General features: G+C 43.7%; 1 protein-coding gene across 1 annotated transcript in view; it reads right to left on the bottom strand.

Moving 5' to 3' along the window:
• Positions 1–1,206: 1,206 nt before the first annotated feature.
• The window catches only part of LOC144680396 (heme-binding protein 2-like), a 36,709-nt gene continuing 15,433 nt past the window's right edge, over positions 1,207–22,482 (bottom strand). Inside the window, exons 3-4 of the mRNA XM_078541366.1 lie at positions 10,773–10,947; positions 1,207–1,363 (exon numbers count right to left, since the gene is read on the bottom strand). Coding sequence (XP_078397492.1) covers positions 1,207–1,363; positions 10,773–10,947 — 332 coding nt within the window. The remainder of the gene's footprint in view (positions 1,364–10,772; positions 10,948–22,482) is intronic.

Below are 22,482 nucleotides of genomic sequence, written 5' to 3'. Positions count from 1 at the left end.
GAGGTAGAAGATCAGCCATGATCTTACTGAATGGTGGAGCAGGATTGAAGAGCCTCTGTTTTATTTGACTTTGGGAAAGACAAGGAGGGACAGCCCCTGGTGAGAACCATGACCTGTCTGTCACAGGATAGTGTGGGAGACATTGAGCTGGACACCCGGCAAGAGCCGTTGTTTAGAATCACTGAACAAAACAACCAAAGGGAGCAGTTTATGTAAATGAAGAAGAAATGCTCACTGTTGATGCTAACATGGTTGCATAATTTTAAAAAAAGAATAAATGCAACAGTGTGTGTGGGAGTCAGAATTAACTGTCAAGAGAGGGCAATGTGCAGAGTTTTCCTCTCAGTGATTTGGGGGCGGGACTCGCTCGCCGAGGGGAAAATGACATGGGATGATGTTGGGAGGAACCCCCGACATCATCCCGGTCCATTTAAATATTGAGGAAGGCGGGGGCACAGCGAAATCAGCTGTCCGCCCACCGACCTGTCAATGGCCAATTAAGGCCATTGACAGGATAATTAAGATAATTAAAGGCCCTGTCCGTCCAACCTTAAGGTTGGCGGGCAAGCCAGGAGCCCCAGTGGGCTTCTGATAATACATGAAACCTCATCCACTGGCGGGATGAGTTTTCATGTCCGTTTTTAAAAACATCAATAAATTTTACGTGCTTCTTATGTTACATGAGTGGGACATGTTAATAATTTTTATATTTTTCTATTTTTCAAGTTTTTTACACTTCATTAATCTACCTGAGAGAGCACTTAGTCTCAGGGAGATGTGCGTTATTTCGCGCGCATGTGCAAAAGAGCGCACTTTGACAGATGAGGAATCCTTACCCCCCTGCACAGGAAGCATATGGTGCTTCCCATCGCCCTTTTCGGTGGCGGAGTTCGGCTGCCCGCCCGCCCATCAAGGGAAAAATTTTGGCCAATATTTCTAAACAGGGTCTCAGTGCTGAATGCGTCATTGGTGGATTTGTTCAAAACCCCAATACCGGCACATATATGTAATCTGTCTAATGAACAGTCATTGCGTTCCCTCTAAGGTAAATATATCCTTCCTTAGGAAAGGAGACCAGAACTTTGCACAGTACTCCGGCTTAAACTCATTGTGTAATTAGTGGAAGGTTCAATCAGTTTAAGAATAGAGTTAAGCACATCTCACTGTTTTATATCTATAGGGGTAACAAACCCTACCAGGTAGCTTTTACAATTTTCTAAAAGCTATTTGCATCAGCCCATGTGTGTTATAAAAACTGATGATGAATCCTGGATCAAAGTGTCGATTGTCTTGTTCCAAATCCTGCTGGAATTCAGTCACATGTCCTTCATATTGTTGCCCATCAACCTTCTGGTCAAAAGTCCTGCAACAGAATTAAGAATATATAATTTTCATTTTTGTTCCTCCTGACAAAGCCCGTATGGAAGCCAAATGGATTGTCAGGACATTCAGTCCACTGAGGACCCTCCACCATTCAGTTCATCCACAGCTGTAGTAACATAATAGATAAGATAGCCCAATGGGCAGACAAGTGGCAGATTGGATTTAATACAGGGAAATGGCATTCAATGGCATTACCATCACTGAATCCCCCACTATCACCTTCCTGTGGGTTACCATAGACCAGAAACGGAACTGAACTAGACATATAAATACTGTGACTACGAGATAAGGTCTGAGGTTAGAAATCCTGTGGTGAATATCTCACCTCCCGACTTTCAAAAGCCTGTCCACCAACTATAAGGCACAAGTCAAGAGTGTGATGGAATACTCTCTACTTGCCTGGATGAGTGCTGCACCAACAACACTCAAGAAGTTTGACATTATCCAGAACAAAGCAGCCCACTTGATTGGTACCCCATCCACATACATTCACTCCCTCCACCACTGATGCACAGTAGCAGCAGTGTGTACCATCTACAAGGTGCACTGCAGGAACTTACCAAGGCTCATTAGACAGCCTCTTTCAAACACAAAACTGCTACCATCTAGAAGGTCAGCAGACACATGGGAGCACCTACACCTGGAAGTTCCCCTCCAAGCAACTCACCATCCTGACTTGGAAACGTATCATCGTTCCATCAGTGTCGCTGGGACAACATTGTGGAACACACTCCAAACTGCATTGTGGGTGTATCTACACCACATGGACTGCAATGGTTCAAGAAGGCAGCTCACCACTACTTTCTCAGAGCAATTAGGGATGGGCAACATATGCTGGCCTAAGCAGTGGTGCACACACTCCATGAATGAACTAAGAACAAAGTGGGGTGATGCATTTTGCAGAAGGTATAAGGAGAGGTAATGGAGACATCATGACACAATTCTAAAGAGTGTGCAGGGACAGAGGGACCTTGGGCTGCATGGATCTTTGAATGTGAGAGCACATATTGAGAAAATGTTCAGCAATGTATCTGGCAACTTGGGTTTCATAAGTAGAGGTATTGATTACAAAAGCAAGGAATTGATGCTGAACCTGTTTAAAGATCTGGAGAAGCGACAATTAGCGTATTGCATCCATTGATGGAGACCACAATTTAGGAGGGATGTGAGGTTCCTTGAGGGGGTGCAGAGGAGACGTAATTGAATAGTTCCCCGGGTGGGGGATTTTAGTGACATGGTTGGGTTGGAGAAGCTGGGGTAGTTCTCCTTGGGTCAAAGGAGGTTGAGGGGTGATTGGATAGAGCTGTACAAGATTCTGACAGGGTTCAATAAGGTAGAAAAGGAAAAGCTGCTCTCATTAGCTGATGGTGCAAGAACTAGGGGAGACAGAGAGAAGACTTTGGACAAGAGATTCAGGGGGTATCTGAGGAAAAACCATTTATGCAGCGAGTGGTAATAATCTGGAACTCACTGTTTATTAAGGCGGTGGAAGCAGAGATGATGAATGATTTCAGATGGAAATTGGATGGGCATTTGAGGGGAATATACTTGCAGGTTCACAGGGTTAAAGGGAGGGTATGGGACTGATTGGATTGCTCTATATAGTCAGCATGGTCTCAATGGGCTAAATTACCTCCTTCTGTGCAGTCATGATTCTACGTGCCAAATTTATTGTGCTCCCTTGAGGCAAGTTTGCTGGCGGAGAGGGCATTTAATTGTTTGTGTTGGTGGCGGATGGGCACCCCGCTGCCTTACTGCCTCCACCAAGATTAAATTCAGTGTGGGGAGGTTCGTGCACGGGCAGCCCAACCCTTCCCAACCCACCATCGATGGAGGCACTTAAATGGACAATTCACATCCACTTAGAGTCTCTTCTTGTAGCTGATGTCCTTAACCCAGAGGCAGGAGGGCCTGTCACTACGCTGGTTGCTTTCGGATTTTTTGAAGGGGCCATTTTGTTGTCGAGGGACTGTCATCGGGAAGGTGGGTGGAGCCGTGGAGAGCCACCTTCTGCCTCTTTTTCCTACACATCTCACCCCCTCCCCCATGACCACCTTTCCTGCAATCCTCTTCCTGCCATCAGTCACCTGTTATCCTGGGGTCCAGCACTGATCCTCGGCCTCTCATGAACAGAGCCAACAGCAGACACTACACCTCCTTGATGCTGACAAGCGCTGAGAGCTGCTGGCCTCTTATTGGCCAGCTGCTTTTGGAGGGCGAGGACTCTGCCTCCTGGGGTCCTTGATCCCAGGGAAGACCTGCCATTGGCCACCTGAAAGGCACTTAATGCAGCAGGCCCTCCCTAAAGAAGGTGATGCAGGGCCTTTGTCAGCTCTTCTGCAGAGATCCCCATTGCCTACATTAAAATATCGCCCTATGTGTCTATGATCCACACCTCTACTCAATTTACTAACTTTAGCTCTGCCCTGTGGAGAAAACTCTCTCACTCATATCCTTCCTTCTACAAGGTCTGATTTGGAAAAGTGAATCTTGGGACAGTACTTTTAAAAGAAGTGTCCTGAAGGAATCACAGGTTTCTTCCCAGTTTATATGTTGATATGTTGATATGTTCGTATTTTATAGAGGGAGTTTCGTACTTTCCAGGAATTGAGAAAATGTCGCTTGTGGGACTTCTCATGGTATCTACGTGTTGCGACTGCAGAATGCGGTAGCTCATGGACACGTGTGTGATCCAGGGCAAACATGTCTGCAGTAAGTGCCAGAGACTCGAGGAGCTTCGGCTCAGAGTCTTTGAGCTGGAGGCCGAGCTGCAGACACTACGAGGCATCAGGGAGGGGGAAAGTTACTTGGACTCTTCATTCCAGGAGCCGATCACACCCCTTAGGATAGGGTCAGCTGATTTGGTCAGTGGTCAGGGACAGGAGGGTGTCGCTGTGAGTGAGGCAGATATGGGATCGAGGAGTTAGAAGTGGAGGAGCCTCAGCCCTTGCAGTTGTCCAACAGGTTTGAGTTCCTGCAGTTTGTAGGGACGAAAGTGGAAGCTGCAGGGTGGATGAGCGAACTGACCATGGCACCATCGTACTGGAAGCCAGTCAAGTAGGGGGAGTGGACAGGAATGTAGTGGGTGCAGGGGACAGTATAGTCAGGCAGATTGGCACAGTTTTCTGCAGCTGAGGGCAAGAGTGCAGAAGGCTGGGTTGCCTGCCAGGTGCCAGGGTTTGGGACATCTGATCAGGGCTGGAGAGGAACTTGCAGTGGGAGGTGGAGGATCCAGTTGTCATGGCCCACGTGGGGTCCAATGAAATATGTTGAATGAGGAAAGAGGTTCTGCTTAGGAATAATGAGCAGCTGTGGGTTAAATTAAAAAGCAGAACCTCAAATGTAATATTCCCTGGATTATTACCTGAACCACGAGCAAATTTGCATAGGATAAATCAGATTAGAAATTTAAATGGGTGGATCAAAGTGCGGTGTGGGAGAATTGGGTTTTGATTCATGGCCACTGGCACCAGTCTTGGGGAAAGTGGGAGCTGTTCTGCTGGGACAGTCTGAATCTGAACTGTGCTGCGACCAGTGATCTGCTGAGTCAAGTAAAGAGGTTGGCAGGTAGGAGTTTAAAATAATTAGTGGGGGCAAGGGATCAAGTATTACAGGATGTGATGAGAGAAGACAAGCCAGGGGAGCAAGGAAGCAATAGGGGAAATGATAGTCGGAGTGTGGCAGGAAGGGACAGAGGGTACAAACTTATAAGTGTGCCAGCAGATAAGACTGGAGGTTGTGAAAATAGTAAAATGATAGAACTAAAGGCTCTGTATTTAATTGCATGTCGCATTCACAATAAAACAAATGGATTGAGAGTCCAAACATAAATAAATGTGTATGATCTGATAGCCATTGCAAAGACATGGCTGCACGATGACAATGGCTGGGACGTGAATATTTGAGGGTATGTGACATTTCAGGAGGACAGGAGCTCGGAAAACTTCGAGGGGTGGCTCTGCTCATTAAGTTTGGCATTAGTAATTTAGAGAGAGATGACTATAGTTCTAAATATCAAGATGTAGAATCAGTTTGTTTAGAGATGGAAGTCACTTATGGGATTGGTTTATAGGCCCAGGAACAGTAACCACACTGTAGGAGCGGGTATCAGAAAGGAATAATGGGGGCTTGTGACAAATGTGCAGTGTTAACCATGGGTAATTTTAATCTACATATAAATTGGATGAATCAGATTGACACGATGTGTTCATAAGAGTATTTTCGGGGCAGTATCTTAGAGCAGCACATTCTACAGCCAACCAGAGAGCAGACGATGCTACACCTGATCATGGGCAGCAAGACAGGATTATTTAATGAACGTAACAGTAAAGGCACATCTAGGCAGCAGTGACCATAATATGACTGAATTTTGCTTTCAGTTTGAGGCAGAGAACTTGGGCCAGAACTTCCGAGAATTGACAACGACTATTGGATTGCCACTCTGCTCCTTTTTCCGACCTTACTCAGGAGCTGCACCTTCCTCTCCCGACCTTTCTCCTCGGGCCAGGTGAGAAATGTGCAGTGCAGCGTGTTCCCGAGGCCTTCAGTCGAGGGCAGCAGAATCATTTGAGAGGAGGTCAGACCCCTTTTTATGGCACCAGCTGCTATAAAGCAGGTAAGTTTAAAGTTTAATGAGCTGGGGAGGCTGGGCCGCAAAATACATTCAAGGCTGAGATAGACAGATTTTTAATCAGTAAGGCAATCAAGGGTTATGGGAAAAGGCAGGAAAGTGGAATGTGGGTTATCAGGTCAACCATGATCTCATTGAACAGCAGAGCATACTTGATGGGCCAAATGGCCTACTTCTGCTCCTACGTCTTATGAACTTTTGGACCTAGCCACTTTGAGAAGCAAGGGAGAAGGTAAGTGTGCAAGGTAAGCGTGTAGGATTGGGGGAGGTCTGGTGGTCAGTGGGGGTGGTGTGGCGGTAGGATGAGTCTGGGACTGGCAGGGGAATGGGAGGGTATCCGGGGAGGATGGGGGTTGATCGTGGGATGGGGAGGGTTCTAGAAGGTGCTGGGTGAGTAGTCGGGGATGGGTAGGGGGTATTTGAGAGATCAGGAGAGTAGTGGGAGGTTGTTAGGGGTGTCGGAAGGGCGGCTGAGTGTGCGGGTGGGGGTTGCTAGAGGGGTAGTTGGTGGATTGGGATTGTAGTCAGTGTGCTGCAATTTTGTTGGGGGTTAGAGAATGTAGTCAGGGGAGTGGGGTGTGGTTGGAGGGTCAGGAATGCAGTCGGGGGCGATGGGAGAGACCTCGGCGGGTGGTGGGTAGTCAGGTAGTGGGGGAGTAGTCAGGAAGCTGGGGACAATCAGGAGATTCAGGGCGTGGTTGGGGGATGTGGGGTGTCCAGGGTGCCCCCTGGGTGTTTCTGGACGGGGAGGGGGAGGTCAGTACGATAGTTAGCCAGGATTTAGATGTGGTTTTAATTATTCTAACTTTTCCTGAGTAACTATCCTGCTAAGAGAGTTGGAACCATCAACAAAGTCTCTGAATTAAATTGGAGCATCGGATGGTTCCCAGTGCAGGGTAATTGCCAATGGGAAGTTTGAACTTGAATACAATCCTTGCATGGGGACTTCCGTGGGATGCCCAGTGCATCTTCTGGGCTATCTCCTGGGTTTGACGCCCCGGAGAACAGAAGTTATGGGCCAGCGGGTCTAAGACTGATGCTTTAAACTTAAATAAGGGCAATTATGGAAGTATGACGACAGAGCTGGTTAAAGTGCACTGGGGAAATAGGTTTAGAGATAGTTCAGTGGAGATGCAGTGGCAGATATTTAAGGAGATATTTTATAACACTCAGCAAAAATATATTCCAGTGAGAAAGAAAGATTCTGGGGAGGAACACACAATCCATTGCCAACTAAGGAAGTTAAAGATAGCATCAAATTGAAAGAAAGAGCATAAAATTCCATGAAGATCAGAAAATTGGACTGGGTATATAAATAACATAGAATGGCTATAAGAACAATGAGAATAATAATAATAAGAAAAATAAAGAGAAATTAGATTATGAGAGAAAATTTGGTAGAAATATCAAAATGAATAATAAGTGTTTCCACAAGTATTTAAAAAGGTATAGAATAACTAAGGTGAATGTTTATCCCCTAGAGAGTGCGTGTGGAATTAATAATGGAAAATAAGGACATGGTAGATAAATTTAACAGATATTTTGCATCCATCTTCACTGTAGAGGAAAAAATATCATCCCAGGGATAATTGTGAACCAAGACGTGAAATGAAGGGAGGAACTTGAAACAATTATATTCACAGGGAAAGAGTACTGAAAAAATTATTGGAATTAAAGGTTGACAAGTCCCCAGGGCCTGCTGGACCTCATACTTGAGTCTTAGAAGAAGCGGCTGCTGAGATAGTAGATGCATTGGCTTTGGTTTTCCAAAATTCCCCAGATCCTGGAAGGGTCCCATCAGATTGGAAAATAGTGAATGTAATTACTCTTGTCCACTTTGGCAGGAAGAATAGAAAAGCAGCAGATTGTTTAAATGGAGAGAGATTGCAGAACTCTGAGGTACAGAGGGATCTGGGTGTCCTGGTAGATGAATCACAAGAAGTTAGTATGCAGATACAGCAAGTGATTAGGAAGGGAAATGTTAACATTATTGCAAGGTGACTGGAATATAAAAGTAGGGATCTTTTGCTACAGTTCTACAGGGCATTGGTGAGGCAACATCAACAGCACTGTGGACAGTTTTGGTCTCCTTATTTAGGAAAGGACATAATTGCCTTAGAAGCAGTTCAGAGAAGGTTCACTCTACTGATTCCTGGGATGAGATCTCTTATGAGGAAAGGTTGGGCATGTTGGGCCAATTGGAGTTTAGAAGAATGAGGTGATCTTATTGAAACATAGAAGATGCTGAGGTGGCTTTTTTTTTTCTCTCAGAGGCTCTTGACTCAGTGGAACTGTCTTCCCCAGGGAGCAGAAGAGGGTCATTCAATAGTTTTAGGATAGAGGGAGATAGATTCTTGACTATTAAGGGAGTGAAAGGTACAGGGGGTTGGCAGGAAAGTGACATTGAGGCCGCAATCAGATCAGACATGATCTTAGTGAATGGCAGAGAAGGCTCCAGGGGCTGATGGCCTACTCCTGCTCCTAATTTGTATGTTTGTATGATCTTGCTGTGCACAAATTGCCTGCAGCATTTCCTGCTCTCTACAACTCTACCACATACTGCCAACCCATATAAAGGATGACCCACACCCAGCTGATATCTCAGATACTCCTCCCACCCCAACTTCTGCTCCTTGAAGGGAAAACTTCAAATGTCTTTGATTGTTTAAAATATGAGGACAGAATTCCTGATCGGGAATTCCTGGAGTGAATTGTTGTTCACAGGGCTCACTGGTTGGGAATTCAGAGGCCCGAAGTGCCTGAATTTCTGTCAATAATTTAAATGGAGTAAAAACTAGGCTGTAATTTTCCCAAACAGCAATCTTTGCAATCACAGCTGCTCACTGTAAAAGCTCAATGTGCAATAATAGAGATGACAAAATAGCATCACCGTTCATTACTCCAGGAGGACAATTTCCAGATTGGAGATCGTCCTGTGTCATGACCCTCACTGATAGTGTGAATTAGTGAATGTTTAGTGAAGGAACAACTGGGCCCAGGTTGATCCTCTCTGAGATCAGCAAATCACACCGACATTCATTGTCCAGACACATATGAGGAAAATGTCCCCTCCACAGTCGATGGGAGGATGGCCAGTAACATTGGAACTGTGCCATTTATGGCTACGCACAGAGAGATTAGATAAAGGGACGTTTAAACTAATTGAATAGAACATCAGACATCTCAACGAGAAGATGATGAATTGAAATGGCTTTGGGTGAGGCACTGATTAACCATAGAACCATAGAAAAGTTACGGTGAAGAAACAGGCCATTCAGCCCATCATGTCTGTGCCAGCCAAAAAAGAGGAAAAAGAAACTGGCTGCTCATTTTAATCCCACTTTCCAGCAATAGGTCCGTAGCCTTGCAGGTTACAGTGCTTCAGATGCAGGTCCAGGTACCATTTAAATGAGTTGAGCTTTTCAGCCTCAACCAATAACTTAAGCAGTGAATTCCAAAGTTTTTCCACATGTCCCCTCTAATACTCCTACCAATCACCTTAAATCTATGTCCTCTGCTAACTGACCCCTCAGCCAGGGGAATCAAGTCTTTCCTGTTTACACATTCTCGGCCCCACATAACTTTGTACACCTCAATTAGGTCACTTCTTAGCCTCCTCTGTTCTGAGGAAAACTACCTGAGCCTATCCAATCTCTCCTCATTGCTGCAATTTTGAAGCCCTGGCAACATTCTTGTAAATCCCCTCTGCACTCTCTCCTGAGCAATTATGTCCTTCCTGTAATGCAGTGACGAGAACTGTACAAAGAATTTAAATAGCACGTGGTGACGTCGGGAGTTCCCCACGACTTCACCAAGCGTCATTTTACGTGTCGGCATGCAGGCCCCATCCCCACTCGCCGACGCGTAAAATCCTGCCCTTTGTTTCCTGTCACTGAGCCAATTTTGTAACCAACCTGCCACCTTCCCCTGAATCCAATGGGATCTCACATTTCTGACCAGTCTGCCATGTGGGGAATGTCAAATGCCTAACTAAAATCCATGTAGACAACATCCACTACACTACCCTCATCAATCCTCCTTGTTACTTAATCAAAAATTTCAATTAAGTTAGTAAGACACAATATTCCCTAACAAAACCATGCTGACTGTCCATGATCGATCTGCCCCTTTCTAAGTGACAGTTTATCCTGTCTCTCAGAGTTGTCTCCAATAATTTGCCCACCACCAAAATCAGACTGACTGGCCTGTAATTTTCTGGCATATCCCTCACACCCTTTTTAAAAAATGGTATGACATTCGCAGGCCTCCAATCCTCTGTGAGCTCGCCTGTGTCTAGTGAGGATTGGAAAGTGATCCTCAGAGCATCTGCGATTTCTTCCTTGGCTTCATACAACAGCCTGGATACAATCCATCCGGCCCTGGTGGTTTATCCACCTTCAATGATGGCAGTCCCTCCAGTACTTCCTCTCCCACTATGCTTATTGTATCTAATGAGAACACGGATTTGAATTTGTTCTTCAAAATATAAACAACGTGGTGGATGTGAGAATGTCGGAAAAACAGGAGCCAACTCCATATGAACCTGACTAATGTGAATGGGGAGGTCTCGCTGTGTTCTCAGAAGAAGGAACTGCAGATTGTGAGATATGAATCATTCCATTATACTATTAATATTGACCAATGTTCCCGTGCACCCAGATGAGCCCAATAATCACAGCCCGACTCTCGGTTGAGTGAAGTTGACACGAGCTGAGTTAAAGCAATATCAAACACAATACAAATCAGTAACTAAATTCACCTGATATAGCACCAATCAGCAGGCATACTTCCTAGTTGAACTGTTTGATCTGTTGGTTCTGGTGGATTGATGACTTCAGCAACTATCGTAACAGATATCAAGAGTGCCTGTCCCATTGTGCCATTTTCCATGTATCCAGAAACTACCCAAGGTGCAGAGATGGGAACAATTGTACCTGTAGACAAAGAAACACATTGTTACAGCATTGCTAATGGTGAGTCAGGGAGACTGCTGAGATGTGGAAAACACTGATGTGGCTATATTGAATCATAGACACACAGAATGATACAGCCTCCAGGTAAGATGCTCCTGTGTTGTTTGGTGGACATATCCGACTAATCACCCTGACCTCCTCTTTTCCCACAGACACACACAAAAAATGTATCCCATTATCTCAAGAATTGTCTTTTGAATTTTACTATTGAACTTGCTTCACCACCAGTTCAGGCAGTGCTCTCCATATCACAGTGACTCATTGTTTAAATAAATGTTCCACCTGATCCTTTTGCCAATCATCTTAATTCTATGCACTCTGGGTATCGGCTGCTCTGCCACTGAAAACAGTTTCTCCTTATTTACTCTGTCAAATCCATTCCTGGTTCTTCAAACCTCTCTCAAATCTCCTGGCAACGTTCTCTGCTCGAAGGAAATGACCTCCGACCTCTCCAGTCTCTCCATGTAACTGAGGTCCATCCACACTCCTATCATTCTAGTAAATCTCTTCTGCACCCTCTCCAATGCCTTGATTTCCTTCTTATCGTAAAGAAACAAAAGATGTGCCTGGAGGAGGTGTGATTGACAGAATCTGAACAACTACCACCTGAAAACAAAAAGAACAAAACAAGAGAGAAAAAAGGAAACCAGCAAAGAGAAAGGAAAGGAAATGGAGGCAGAAGTTCTGATGAGAGTCATTGGAACATGGCAGGAGACTGTGGACAGCAAGATCAGCATGGAAGCAAGGTGGAGAATTAAAATGACAGTTGAACAGAGGCTTGAAGGCTGAAGAGATGTGTTTTGCAAATCAATCGCCTGATCTTACTTACATTCATACATACAAATTAGGAGCAGGAGTAAATCATTTGGCCCCTCGAGCCTGCTCCACCATTCAGTAAGATCATGGCTGATCTGATTGTGGCCTCAGTGCCACATTCCTGCCTACCCCCTGTACCCTTTGGTTCCCTTGTTGGTCAAGGATTTATCTATTTCCACCTTAGAATTATTCAATGACCTGCCTCTCAGGGGAAGAGGGTTCCATAGACTCATGGCCCTCTGAGAGAATAAAATTCTCCTAATCTGTCTCTTAAATGGGAAACCCATTATTTTTAAACCATGTCCCCTAGTTCTGGTGACTCCAACAAGGGGAAATATCCTCTCAACAAGCACCCTGTCAAGCCTCCTCAGGGTTTTATATGTTTCAATAAAATCACCTCAAGTCTTCTAAACTTCAATGGACACAGTCCCAACCTGCCCAACCTTTCCTCATAAGATAACCCCTCATCCCAGGAATCAGTCGTCTGAACCTTCACTGAATTGCTTCTCAGGCAATTATCTTTCTTAAATAAGGAGACCAAAACTGTACACAATATTCTAGATGTTGTCTCAACAATGCCCTATACAACTACATGAAAACCATCACGACTTCTATATTCAACTCCATTACTCGAGGACAGTCTGGGCAGGAGGATTGGGATGGGCACGCTAGAGTTTGAAATAAAATGTGAGACAAAAAATAAATCAAAATGTCACATCACTGGAAAGTATGAATTGATTGGCTGGTGAGTAGTGTAGTTTTTTCCCCTATCTGCAAAGTTTCTGAGAGGGTTTAAGGAGCTGGGAAATTAAAAACTGCAACAAAAAAAAAAATTAGGAGAGAAAATGAGGTTTAAATAAAACATTTCATTATCTTCCCTCGGTTTAAATGACAACAGCAAAAAGAAGGTGAGTTGTTGGTGAGTCTTTATCTTTTTAAGTAGTAAGCTGTATTAGTGGTAGTAAGTTTTCTTACCTAATAGATAGAGGAATGGCAGGGCAGCTCTGACCTGTTGAATGCACATCCTGCGCTACGTAGGAACTCCAGGATGCTTGTGCAGGAATTGTCATCAGTTGCAGCAGCTCGAGCTCCGGGTTTCAGAGCTTGAGCAGCAGCTGTTATCACTATGGCACATCTGTAAGTTAGAGAGCTTTGCGATAGCATGTTTTTGATGTGGTCACCCCACAGCTGAAAAGTATGCAGAGAGAAAGGGAATGGGTGACCACCAGGCAGTCAAGGAGAAACAGGCAGGTAGTGCAGGAACCCCCTCTGTGCACCACACTGTCTAACTAGTATTCAGTTCTGAATACTGATGAAAATACTGGTTTATGTGGGGACTAGAGTCAACCCAGAAGGAAAAAACAGTAAAAACTGGGAAATAAGAATACTGGTCTGAACTGGTCTTGTATACATTAAAATGGAACACCAGTAAAACTAGGAATACTTGTCAAAACTGTTTTTACCTTTGCGGAAGTCATTAACGGCCCAGCTGTAGATGGACACATGAAGAACACAGGAAGAACAATAATAATAGGAAATTCAATCATGAGGGGACAGATTGTTTTTTTCGATGACAGCAGACTTGAATTAGGATGGTGTATTGCCTCTTTAGTGCCAGGGTCAAAGATGTCACTGGCCAACTGCGGAGCACCCTGCTGGGGAAGAGTGAACAGCCAGCAGTCTGGCCCAAAGCAGTACCAATGGCACAGGTAGAAAGAGGGATGTGATCCTGCAGTCAGGATTTAGGGAGCTAGGTAGGAAAATAGCAAGCAGGACCTCAAGATTAGCAATCTTCGGATGACCCACAGTACCACATCCAGGTGAGTATAGAAATAAGAGGACAGAGCAGATGAGTGCATAGCTGGAAAGATGGACAGGAGGGAGGGCTTTATATTCCTGGGACATTGGGACCTGTTCTAGGGGAGATGGGATCTGAACAAGCCAAATGGGTTGCAGCTAAACTGAGCCGGGCCCAATTTACTTTTGGGGTGATTTGTTAATGCTACTGTGGAGGGTTTAAACTAACATGGCAGGGATATGGAAACCAGGGGTTCCCAAGGTGCACAAAACACTGGGAGAGACAGATAGCACTACAGTGTGAAATAGCAAGTTGTTTGAATAGCAAGTTACTATTGCCCTATTACTATTCCAGTCTTCTTCATGTGTCTCTCTACAGCTGAGCCAATGGTGGTGCTAATGACTTGAAGGTAAAAACAGTTTTGACCGGCATTCTTATTTCCTAGTTTTACTGGTGTTCCATTTTAAAGTATACAAGGTGGGTTCAGAGCAAGGGGGAGAGTAACATTGTCTAAATTAGCATTACTGTGCATGTATGTGAATCCATGGGGCTGAATTTTGCCCTTGATGGGCGGGCAGGCCCGACCGACTCAGCAGCGGGCGGGCAGCCGATCGCCGCCGCTGAAACGGGCCCCGCCACCATTTTACGTGGGCAGGGGGGGATTCCAGTGTGATGCTGGACAGGAAGCGCTGTGCACTCCTGTGCGGGGAGGGGGGGGATTCCCCAACTGCGAGAGTGCGCTCTTTCACACATGCGCACGAAAGAGCGCACATCTCCCTGAGGCTAAGTGCTGCCTCAGGGAGATCACTGAAAGGTGGTGAAAGTTCAAAACTAGAAAAATTAAAAAATCATGAACACGTCCCCCTCATGTGAAAGTGTCACACGAAATGGGACATGTTAATGAAGTACACAGAAACTTTACTAAACTTTTTAAAATCCGAAATCAAACCTCATCCCGCCAGTGGATGAGGTTTGTTAAAAAAATCACTTTCCCGCCTGCCCGTTGGGCCCATGCGCAGAGCCGAAGTTCGCATGGGCCCCTCAAAATCATCGACAATTGGTGACTTAATGGCCTTAAAAGGGCCTTTAATTAACGGCGGGAACGTGTGGCGCTGCATAGCGCCCGCCAACCTAAAGATCGCGATGCCGTGAGATTTTAAGCGCTGACGTGCAGGCTCCACCACCCGCATGTCAGCCAGAAGATTCAGCCCATGGAATGTGCTTAATAAGATTGATGAGTTGCAGGCGGAGATAGCCTCATGGTAATGTGACATTGTGGCTATAACGGAGACCTGGCTCAAAGGCGGGCAGAAGTGGGTATTAAATATTCCTGGGTACAAGGTGTTCAGGAAAAATAGGAAAGGGGGAGGGGTGGCAGCATTGATTAAACAGAACATTGCAAAGCTGGATGGGATTGTGTCCCAGAGGGGTCAAGGATAGAAACTATCTGGCTAGAGCTAAGGAAGAAAAAGTCTCATAATTACATTGTTTGATGTAGTCTAAAGGCCACCAACTAGTCGGGAAGATATACATTTTGCAAGGAGATTATAGAGAGGTGCCAGGATTACAGAGTATTTATAATAGGGAACTTTATCAGAATATAGATTGGGATGGTCGGAGTGGAAAGGATAGTGAGGGGCAAGAGTTCCTAGAGTGTGTTCAGGAGAATTTTCCTCAGCAGTATTTTTCTAGTCCAATGAGAAAGGAGGAAGTGCTTGGCCAGGTTCTTGGGAATGTGATGGGTCCAGTGGATCAGAAGGGGAACATTTATGGGACATTAATCATTGGGAATAGGTTGATGATGGAAAAAGAAAAAGAACAATCCATAGTCAGAATAATTACAGGGGGAAGCCAACTTCAGTGGGGTAAGAATGGATCTGGCCCAGATAATCTGGTGTCACAAGTTAGCAGGTGATTAAACAACAGGCTGCCTTTAGAGAAGAGAGCGTTCACTCACCATCAAGGTATATTCCCACAGAAGGGAATGTTAGAGCAAACAAATCCCGATCTCCTTGGATGACAACATGGATAAAGATTAAGCTGAAAAAGAAAAAGTGTACACATGACAGGTGTCAGGTTGGTAATGCAGCTGTGAACCAGGCTGAATATAGAAGGTTCAGAGGGGAATTGAAAAAGCAAATGAAAGAAGCAAAGGGAGAGAATGAGATGAGGCTGGCAGCTAACATAAAATGGAATCCAAAAGCCTTCTGTAGGCTTATAAATAGTAAAGGAGTGGTAAAAGGAGGAGTGAAGCCAATTAGGGATAAAATGGGAATGAATGCGTGGAGGTAGAGGGCAGGGTTGAGGTATTACATGAATAGTTTGCATCTGTCTTTTCCAAAGTAGAAGTTTCTGACCAGGTCATAGTGAAAAAGGAGGTAATTTAGACATTTGGAAGGTTTAAAATTGATAAGGAGGAGGTGTTGAATAGATTGTCTTGTTTAAAGTTGATCAGGCAACAGGACTAGATGAGATACATCCAAGGATACAGAGGGGAGTTAGGGAGGAAATTGCAGACGCAATGGCCATAATTATCCAGCCTACCTTAGACTCAGGGGTGGTGCCAGATGACTGGAGAATTACAAATGTTACATGATTGTTCAAAACAGCATATCAAGATAAACACAACTACAGGCCAGTCAGTTTAAACTTGGAGTTGGGGAAACTTCTAGAAAAAATAAGTTGAGACAAAATTTATACTCAATTCAGCAAACATGGGTTAATGAAGGTAAACCAGCCCAGAGCAATTAAGCACTAATCGTGTTTAGCTAACATTTTGATGAGGTAACAGAAAGTGTTGATGGGGTTAATGCTTTTGATGTGGGTGTACATGGACTTCCAAAAGGCATTCGATACAGTGCTGCACAACAGACAGCTGAGCAAAGATTTATCTCATCAAATAAAAGGGACAGTAGCAACTTGGATACAAAATTGGCTGAGCAACAGGAAACAGAAACAGCCTGTTCTTCGGACTGGAGGAAGGTGCATAGTGGAGTTTCCCAGCGAAGGTGTTTGTTACCTGTGTGGATGAGGAGAAGGACTGCAAGTTGGATGAGCAGATTGACATGGCACCATGGTGAGGGATGTCATTCAAGTGGGTGAGCAGAGAGGAATGTGGTAATGATAGGAGACAGTATAGTCTGGGGGATAGATACAGTTCTCTGCAGTTGAGAACATGAATCCAGGCAGTTGTCTTGCCTGCCTGGTGCCAGGGTTCAGGATATCTGCTCTGGGCTGGAGGGGAACTTGCAGTGGCAGTGAGAGAATCCAGTGGTTGTGATCCATGTAGGTACCAATGACATAGATAAGACTAGGAAAGAGTTTCTACATCCTGTTTTTATTCATTCATGGGATGAGGGCATAACTGGCTAAGCCAGCATTTATTACTCATCCCTAATTGCCCTTATTCAGAGGGCATTTAAGAGTCAACCACATTGCTATGGGCCGGGAGTCACATGTAGGCCAGACCAGGTAAGGATGGCAGATTTCCTTCCCTTTTGGACATTAGTGAAGTATTTGGGTTTTTACAACAATCGACAATGGTTTCGTGGCCATGATCAGACTTTTAATTTCAGATTCATTCTGAATTCAAATTTCACCATCTGCTGTGGTGGGATTTGAATCCTGGTCCACGGAGCATTACCCTGGGTCTCTGTAATACCAGACAATACCACTATGCCACCCCCTCCCCCTGCTTATAGATTATTAGCAGCTGGGGGTTAAATTAAAAGGCAGAACATAAAGATAACAATCTCTGGATTATTACCTGAGCCACGAGCAAATTGGTGCAGGGTAATTGCGATTAGAGATATGAATCCATGGCTCAAAGAATTGGTGTGTGAGAAATGGGTTTCGATTCATGGGGTGCAGGCAGTGGGAGCGTACCATTGTGATGGTCTACACTTGAACCGTGCTGGGGCCAGTGTTCTGGTGAATCTTATAACTAAGGTGGTAGAGAGAGCTTTAAACTAAATAATGGGGGGAAGGGGTCATATGTAATGATATTCAGTAAAGTAAAGGGACACAACAATGCAATGGAGCAGGGCAGAAATTTGGGGAATGAGTTCCAGAGTGTGTCAGGAAGGGACAGAAAATACAACCATAAGAGTGCACCAGCAGATGAAGCAGAAAATGGTAAGATAAGCAGAGTTTTAGGCCTTGCATCTGAATGTACGCAGCATTTGTAGCAAAAGAGATGAATTGTTAGCACAACTAGAGATAAATATGGATGACCTGATAGGCATTACAGAGACATGGTCGAAAGGGGACCAAACCTGGGGTCTGAATGGTGAAGCATTTTTGATTTATCAAAATGACAGGAAGCTAGGAAAAGGTGGTGGGGTATCTCTGTTAATTAAAGAGGGCATTAGCTCAATACTGAGAGAAGAACTTAGCTCGAAAAGGCAAGGTGTAGAATCAGTTTGGCAAGAGATAAAAAATACTAAAAGGTAAGAGGTCACTTGTGGGAGGAGTTTATAGGCCTCCTCACTGTAGTTACAGTGTAGGACAAAGCATACAGGAAGAAATAAATGGGGTATCTAAGAAATGTACTGTGAGCAGTACATTCTAGTGCCAACCAGGGAACAGATAAAATCTGGTAATGTGCAGTGACACAGGATAAATCAATAACCTCATGGTAAAGTGGCCTCAAGGGACAGCAGTCATGTGATAGAATTTCATGTTCAGTTTAAAATGGAGAAGTGTTGGTCCATGCCTAGTGTTTTAAACCCAGATAATAAATAAATAATAAACCCATATGAAACTATGAAGGCAGAGTTGGCTTAGGTGAACTTGGAAACTAAAACTTAATACAGTAAAGTTGCATTGACAAAATTGAAGGTGATATTAAAGGGATTGTATCAAATTCAAAGCAACACTGTACAAATGTGCAAGATTAGTGGTAGGTCAGAAGAATGGACAGATTTTAACAACCAGCAAATAATTACTTAAAAGATAATTAAGTGGCAGAAAGTAGAGTATGAGAGAAAGCTCGCTAGTAATCTAAAAACAGGTAGAAAATGTTTCTACACGTGTTTGAATAGGAAAAGAATAACGAAAGCTAGAGAGTGATTCTGGGGAATCGGTAACACAAAACAAAGAAATGGTGGAGACGTTGAACAGGGATTTTGTGTCTGTTTTTACAGTTGAGGACTTAGAAAACTTCCCAAAGAGCCTTCAGATTCAAGGGAGGGATGAACATAATACAATCACCTTGACCTGGGAAAGGGTGCTAGGAAAACTATTAGGCCTAAAATAAAAACAGGAAATGCCGCCAAACTCAGCAGGTCTGGCAGTATCGGTGGCGAGGGAAACAGAGTTAAGGTTTTGAGTCTGTATGATTCTTTCTCAAAGTTGAGTCATACGGACTTGAAACGTTAACTCTGTTTCTCTCTCCACAGATGCTGCCAGACCTGATGCATTTTTCCAGCATTCTCTGTTTTTAGTTCAGATTTCCAGCATCCACAATATTTTACTTTTAAACTATTGGACCATGATGATAGGAGTACGTTTTTAAATTTCTCTGTTTATGTGTATATCCTATGTAGGTAAGGGTAATTTGTGTCTGTCTGTGTCCAGGCTTAATCAAAGTGATAAAAGCAAAATACTGCGGATGCAGAGTTCTGAGGAAGAGACATACGAACTCGAAATGTTGACTCTGTCTTTATCTCCACAGATGCTGTCAGACCTGCTGAGTTTTTCCGGCAATTTTTCTTTTTAATCAAAGTGAGGTTGTTGGAGTTAGATTCTCTGTAGAGTCTAAGGCACAAAAGACTAAGGGTGTTATCTTCTTGCATTTCGGAATGAGACCTTATAGTGAGTGTTAAATTACAAGGAAACAGAGTTGGTCTGAAATCAGCATTTGGGGATAAGTTTTGAAATTGATTTGTAGCTGCTGTATTTCAAACGAATCTCAAAGATACAAGAACATTTGCATTTTACAGGAGATTTGTGAGTAAACAGGGGCAGGCGTTTTAAATTTTATGGACCCGAAATAGAGGTAAAATAGGAACATGAAAGGTTTTGATATTTGGGAACCTGAGTTTTCAAAGAGATAATTAAAGGCAATGGAGAACTAAGATGAAAGGGGTGAAAAGGTATTTATACAAATGGGTTTTCAGCTGTAGCAGTTGCTGTGGGGGACGTCCCACTGAAGGCCAACCCCAGTGTTTTGGAGTGTGCAGAAAAGCTCGGAAAACCTTTTAATTGAGGAAAGCAGCACAGTTTTGGGCCAGGAGAATATGTGTCCTGAGAAACAGTTTGTTCGAACTCTCCCTTTGGAAGAGCCACATAAGTGTGGATTTGTTCTGTGAAGTCGTGGATTTTACTTCTGTTTAAAGTGAAAGCAAATTCTCAGTTTGGGGAATATTTCCTGGATTTTATGGTTAAGAATCTGTAAAGGCTGTTGCGAAAAAATAGTTTTATTGTGTAACTTTGATAAAGCATTTTGGGTATCATTTTGTACGACTTATTTTCTCACTGTATCTTCTATCTTGTGTGTTTAAGATTCATCTTTTCTTTTTTTCTTTTAATAAACATGTTAATTTTTCAATTTTTAAAAGTAATAACTGGAGTCCTGATACTTTTGTGTTCTGTAGCTTTCCCTCCTCGTTTCTACAATACAGAAAAAAAATTACAATCAGCCGAGATGGGTTTCAATCTGAGATCTGGCTTGCTGAGCATTAACATCAGCTGCAGCTGAAACAAGACCTAAAGGTTGAGAAGCCCCCAGTACCGGATGGCCTGCATCCGAGAGTCTTAAAAGAAGCAGTGGCATAGATTAGAGATGCATGAGTTATAATCTTGTAAATTCTTTCGATTATGAAAAGGATCCAGTGGACTGGAAAATAACTAAAGTAACACCTTCATACAAGAAAGGAAGGAGGCAGAAGGCAGGAAAATATAGGCCAGTTGGCCGAACATCAGCCATAGGGAAAGTGCTAGAAAGCATTATTAAGGAGGGTCCAGCAGGATACTTGATCAAGCAGAGCCAACATGGCTTTGTGAAAGGGAAATCGTTTTTAACAAATCTGTCCAAATTTTTTGACAAAGTAACACTCAAGGTGGATGAAGGGGAGTCTATGGATGTGGTGCACTTGGATTTCCAAAAGGCATTTGATAAGGGACCCCATCAAAGGTTACTACACAAGATAAGAGCACACGATTTAGTGGGTAACATATTAGCATGGATAAAAGATTGGATGGCTAACAGGAAGCAGAGGGTAGGGGCAAACGGGTCTTTTTCAAATTGGCAAGCTGTAACGAGTAGAGTGCCAAAGGGTTCAGCGCTGGGGCATCAGCTATTCACAATCTATATCAATGACTTGCATGAAGGGATGGAACGCGAATCCAGTTATTTGATTGTTGCTGGGTCAAAATCCTGGAACTCCCTCTCTAACAGCACAGGGACTGCAGCAGTTCAAGAAGGCAGCTCACCACCACCTTCTCGAGGGCAATTAGGGATGGGCAATAAATGCTGGCCTAGCCAGCAAAGCCCACATTCCATGAATGAATTTTTAAAAATGTATGGTTGCTAAATTTGCCAAGGTCACCAAGGTATATAGGAAAGTAAGTTATGAAAAAGAGGTAGTAAGTCTGCAAAGGGATATAAATATTAAGTGAGTGGGAAAAATTTGGCAGATTAAGTGTAACATGGGTAAATGTGAGCTTGTTCCTTTTGGCAGGAAGAATAGAAAAGCAGTATAGTATTTAAATGGAGGGAGATTGCAGAACCTCGTTGTACAGAGGGATTTAGGTGTCTTCATACATGAATATACATAAGGTTAGTGTGCAGGTACAGCAAGTGATTTGGAAGGCAAATGGAATGTTGGTGTTTATTGCAGGAGGAATGGAATATAAAAGTCAGGAAGTTTTACTACAGCTGTACTGGGCCTTGGTGAGACCATATCTGGGCAGTTTTGATCACCTTATTTAAAATAAGGTATAATTGTTTTAGAAGCAGTTCAAAGAAGGTTCACTGGATTCATTTCTGGAATGAAGGGGTTGTCTTATGAAGACAGATTGAACAGGTTAGTCCTATATCTAATGGAGTTTAGAAGAATGAGAGGTGATCTTCGTGAGGGGACTTGATAGAGTAGATACACGGAGAATGTTTCCTATTGTGGGGTGACTAAAACTAGGAAACATAATTTAAAAATAAGAGGAATCCCTTTGAAGACAGAGCTGAGGAGAAACTTTTTCTCCAAAAGGATCATTGGTGTGTGGAATTCTCTTCCCCAGAAAATAGTGGAGGCTACATCTTTGAATTTATTTAAGGCAGGGTTAGAAGATTTCTGTTAGACAAGAGAGTCAAGGGTTATGGGGAGGCAGACAGGAAAGTGAAGCTGGGACCACAGCCAGATCAGCCATGATCTTATTGAATGGTGGAGCAGACTCAAAGTGCCAAATGGCCTGCTCCTGCTCCCATGCTCCTACGCTCATATTGGATGTTCTGTTAGAACCTCCTTATTTTTTACTGCATTTCCCAACATTAATATCATCTGCAAATGTTGGCATTTCCAGGTCATTAATTTGTATCCAAAGTGTAAGACTCCCTGACCCCTGGAGGACACCACTGTAAACTTCCTTCCAGTCTGAAAAACAACTGTCCACCACTACTCTCTGTGTTCTGTCTCTTAGCCAATTCTGTATCCACACTGCCAACCCCTTTAATCCCATGGGCTTTAATTTTACGAACAGTCTATTATGTATCAATTTGTCAAACATCTTTTGAAAGTGTATAGACATAATGTCAACTGCCCTCATCCAACATTAACCATTAAATATCTCAATGAAGCTAGTCAAACATGATTTATCTGTAACAAGACAGAATTTCCTGCCACTGAGCCTCAGTCTGGACCCAGCATTCCAGCAGCATCCAGTAA

This window comes from Cetorhinus maximus, chromosome 5 (genome assembly GCF_964194155.1).
Source record: "Cetorhinus maximus chromosome 5, sCetMax3.hap1.1, whole genome shotgun sequence".
In the NCBI taxonomy this organism is placed as follows: domain Eukaryota; kingdom Metazoa; phylum Chordata; class Chondrichthyes; order Lamniformes; family Cetorhinidae; genus Cetorhinus; species Cetorhinus maximus.
The sequence above is the reverse complement of the archived record's forward strand: the minus strand, read 5'-3'. Positions and strand labels throughout refer to the sequence as shown.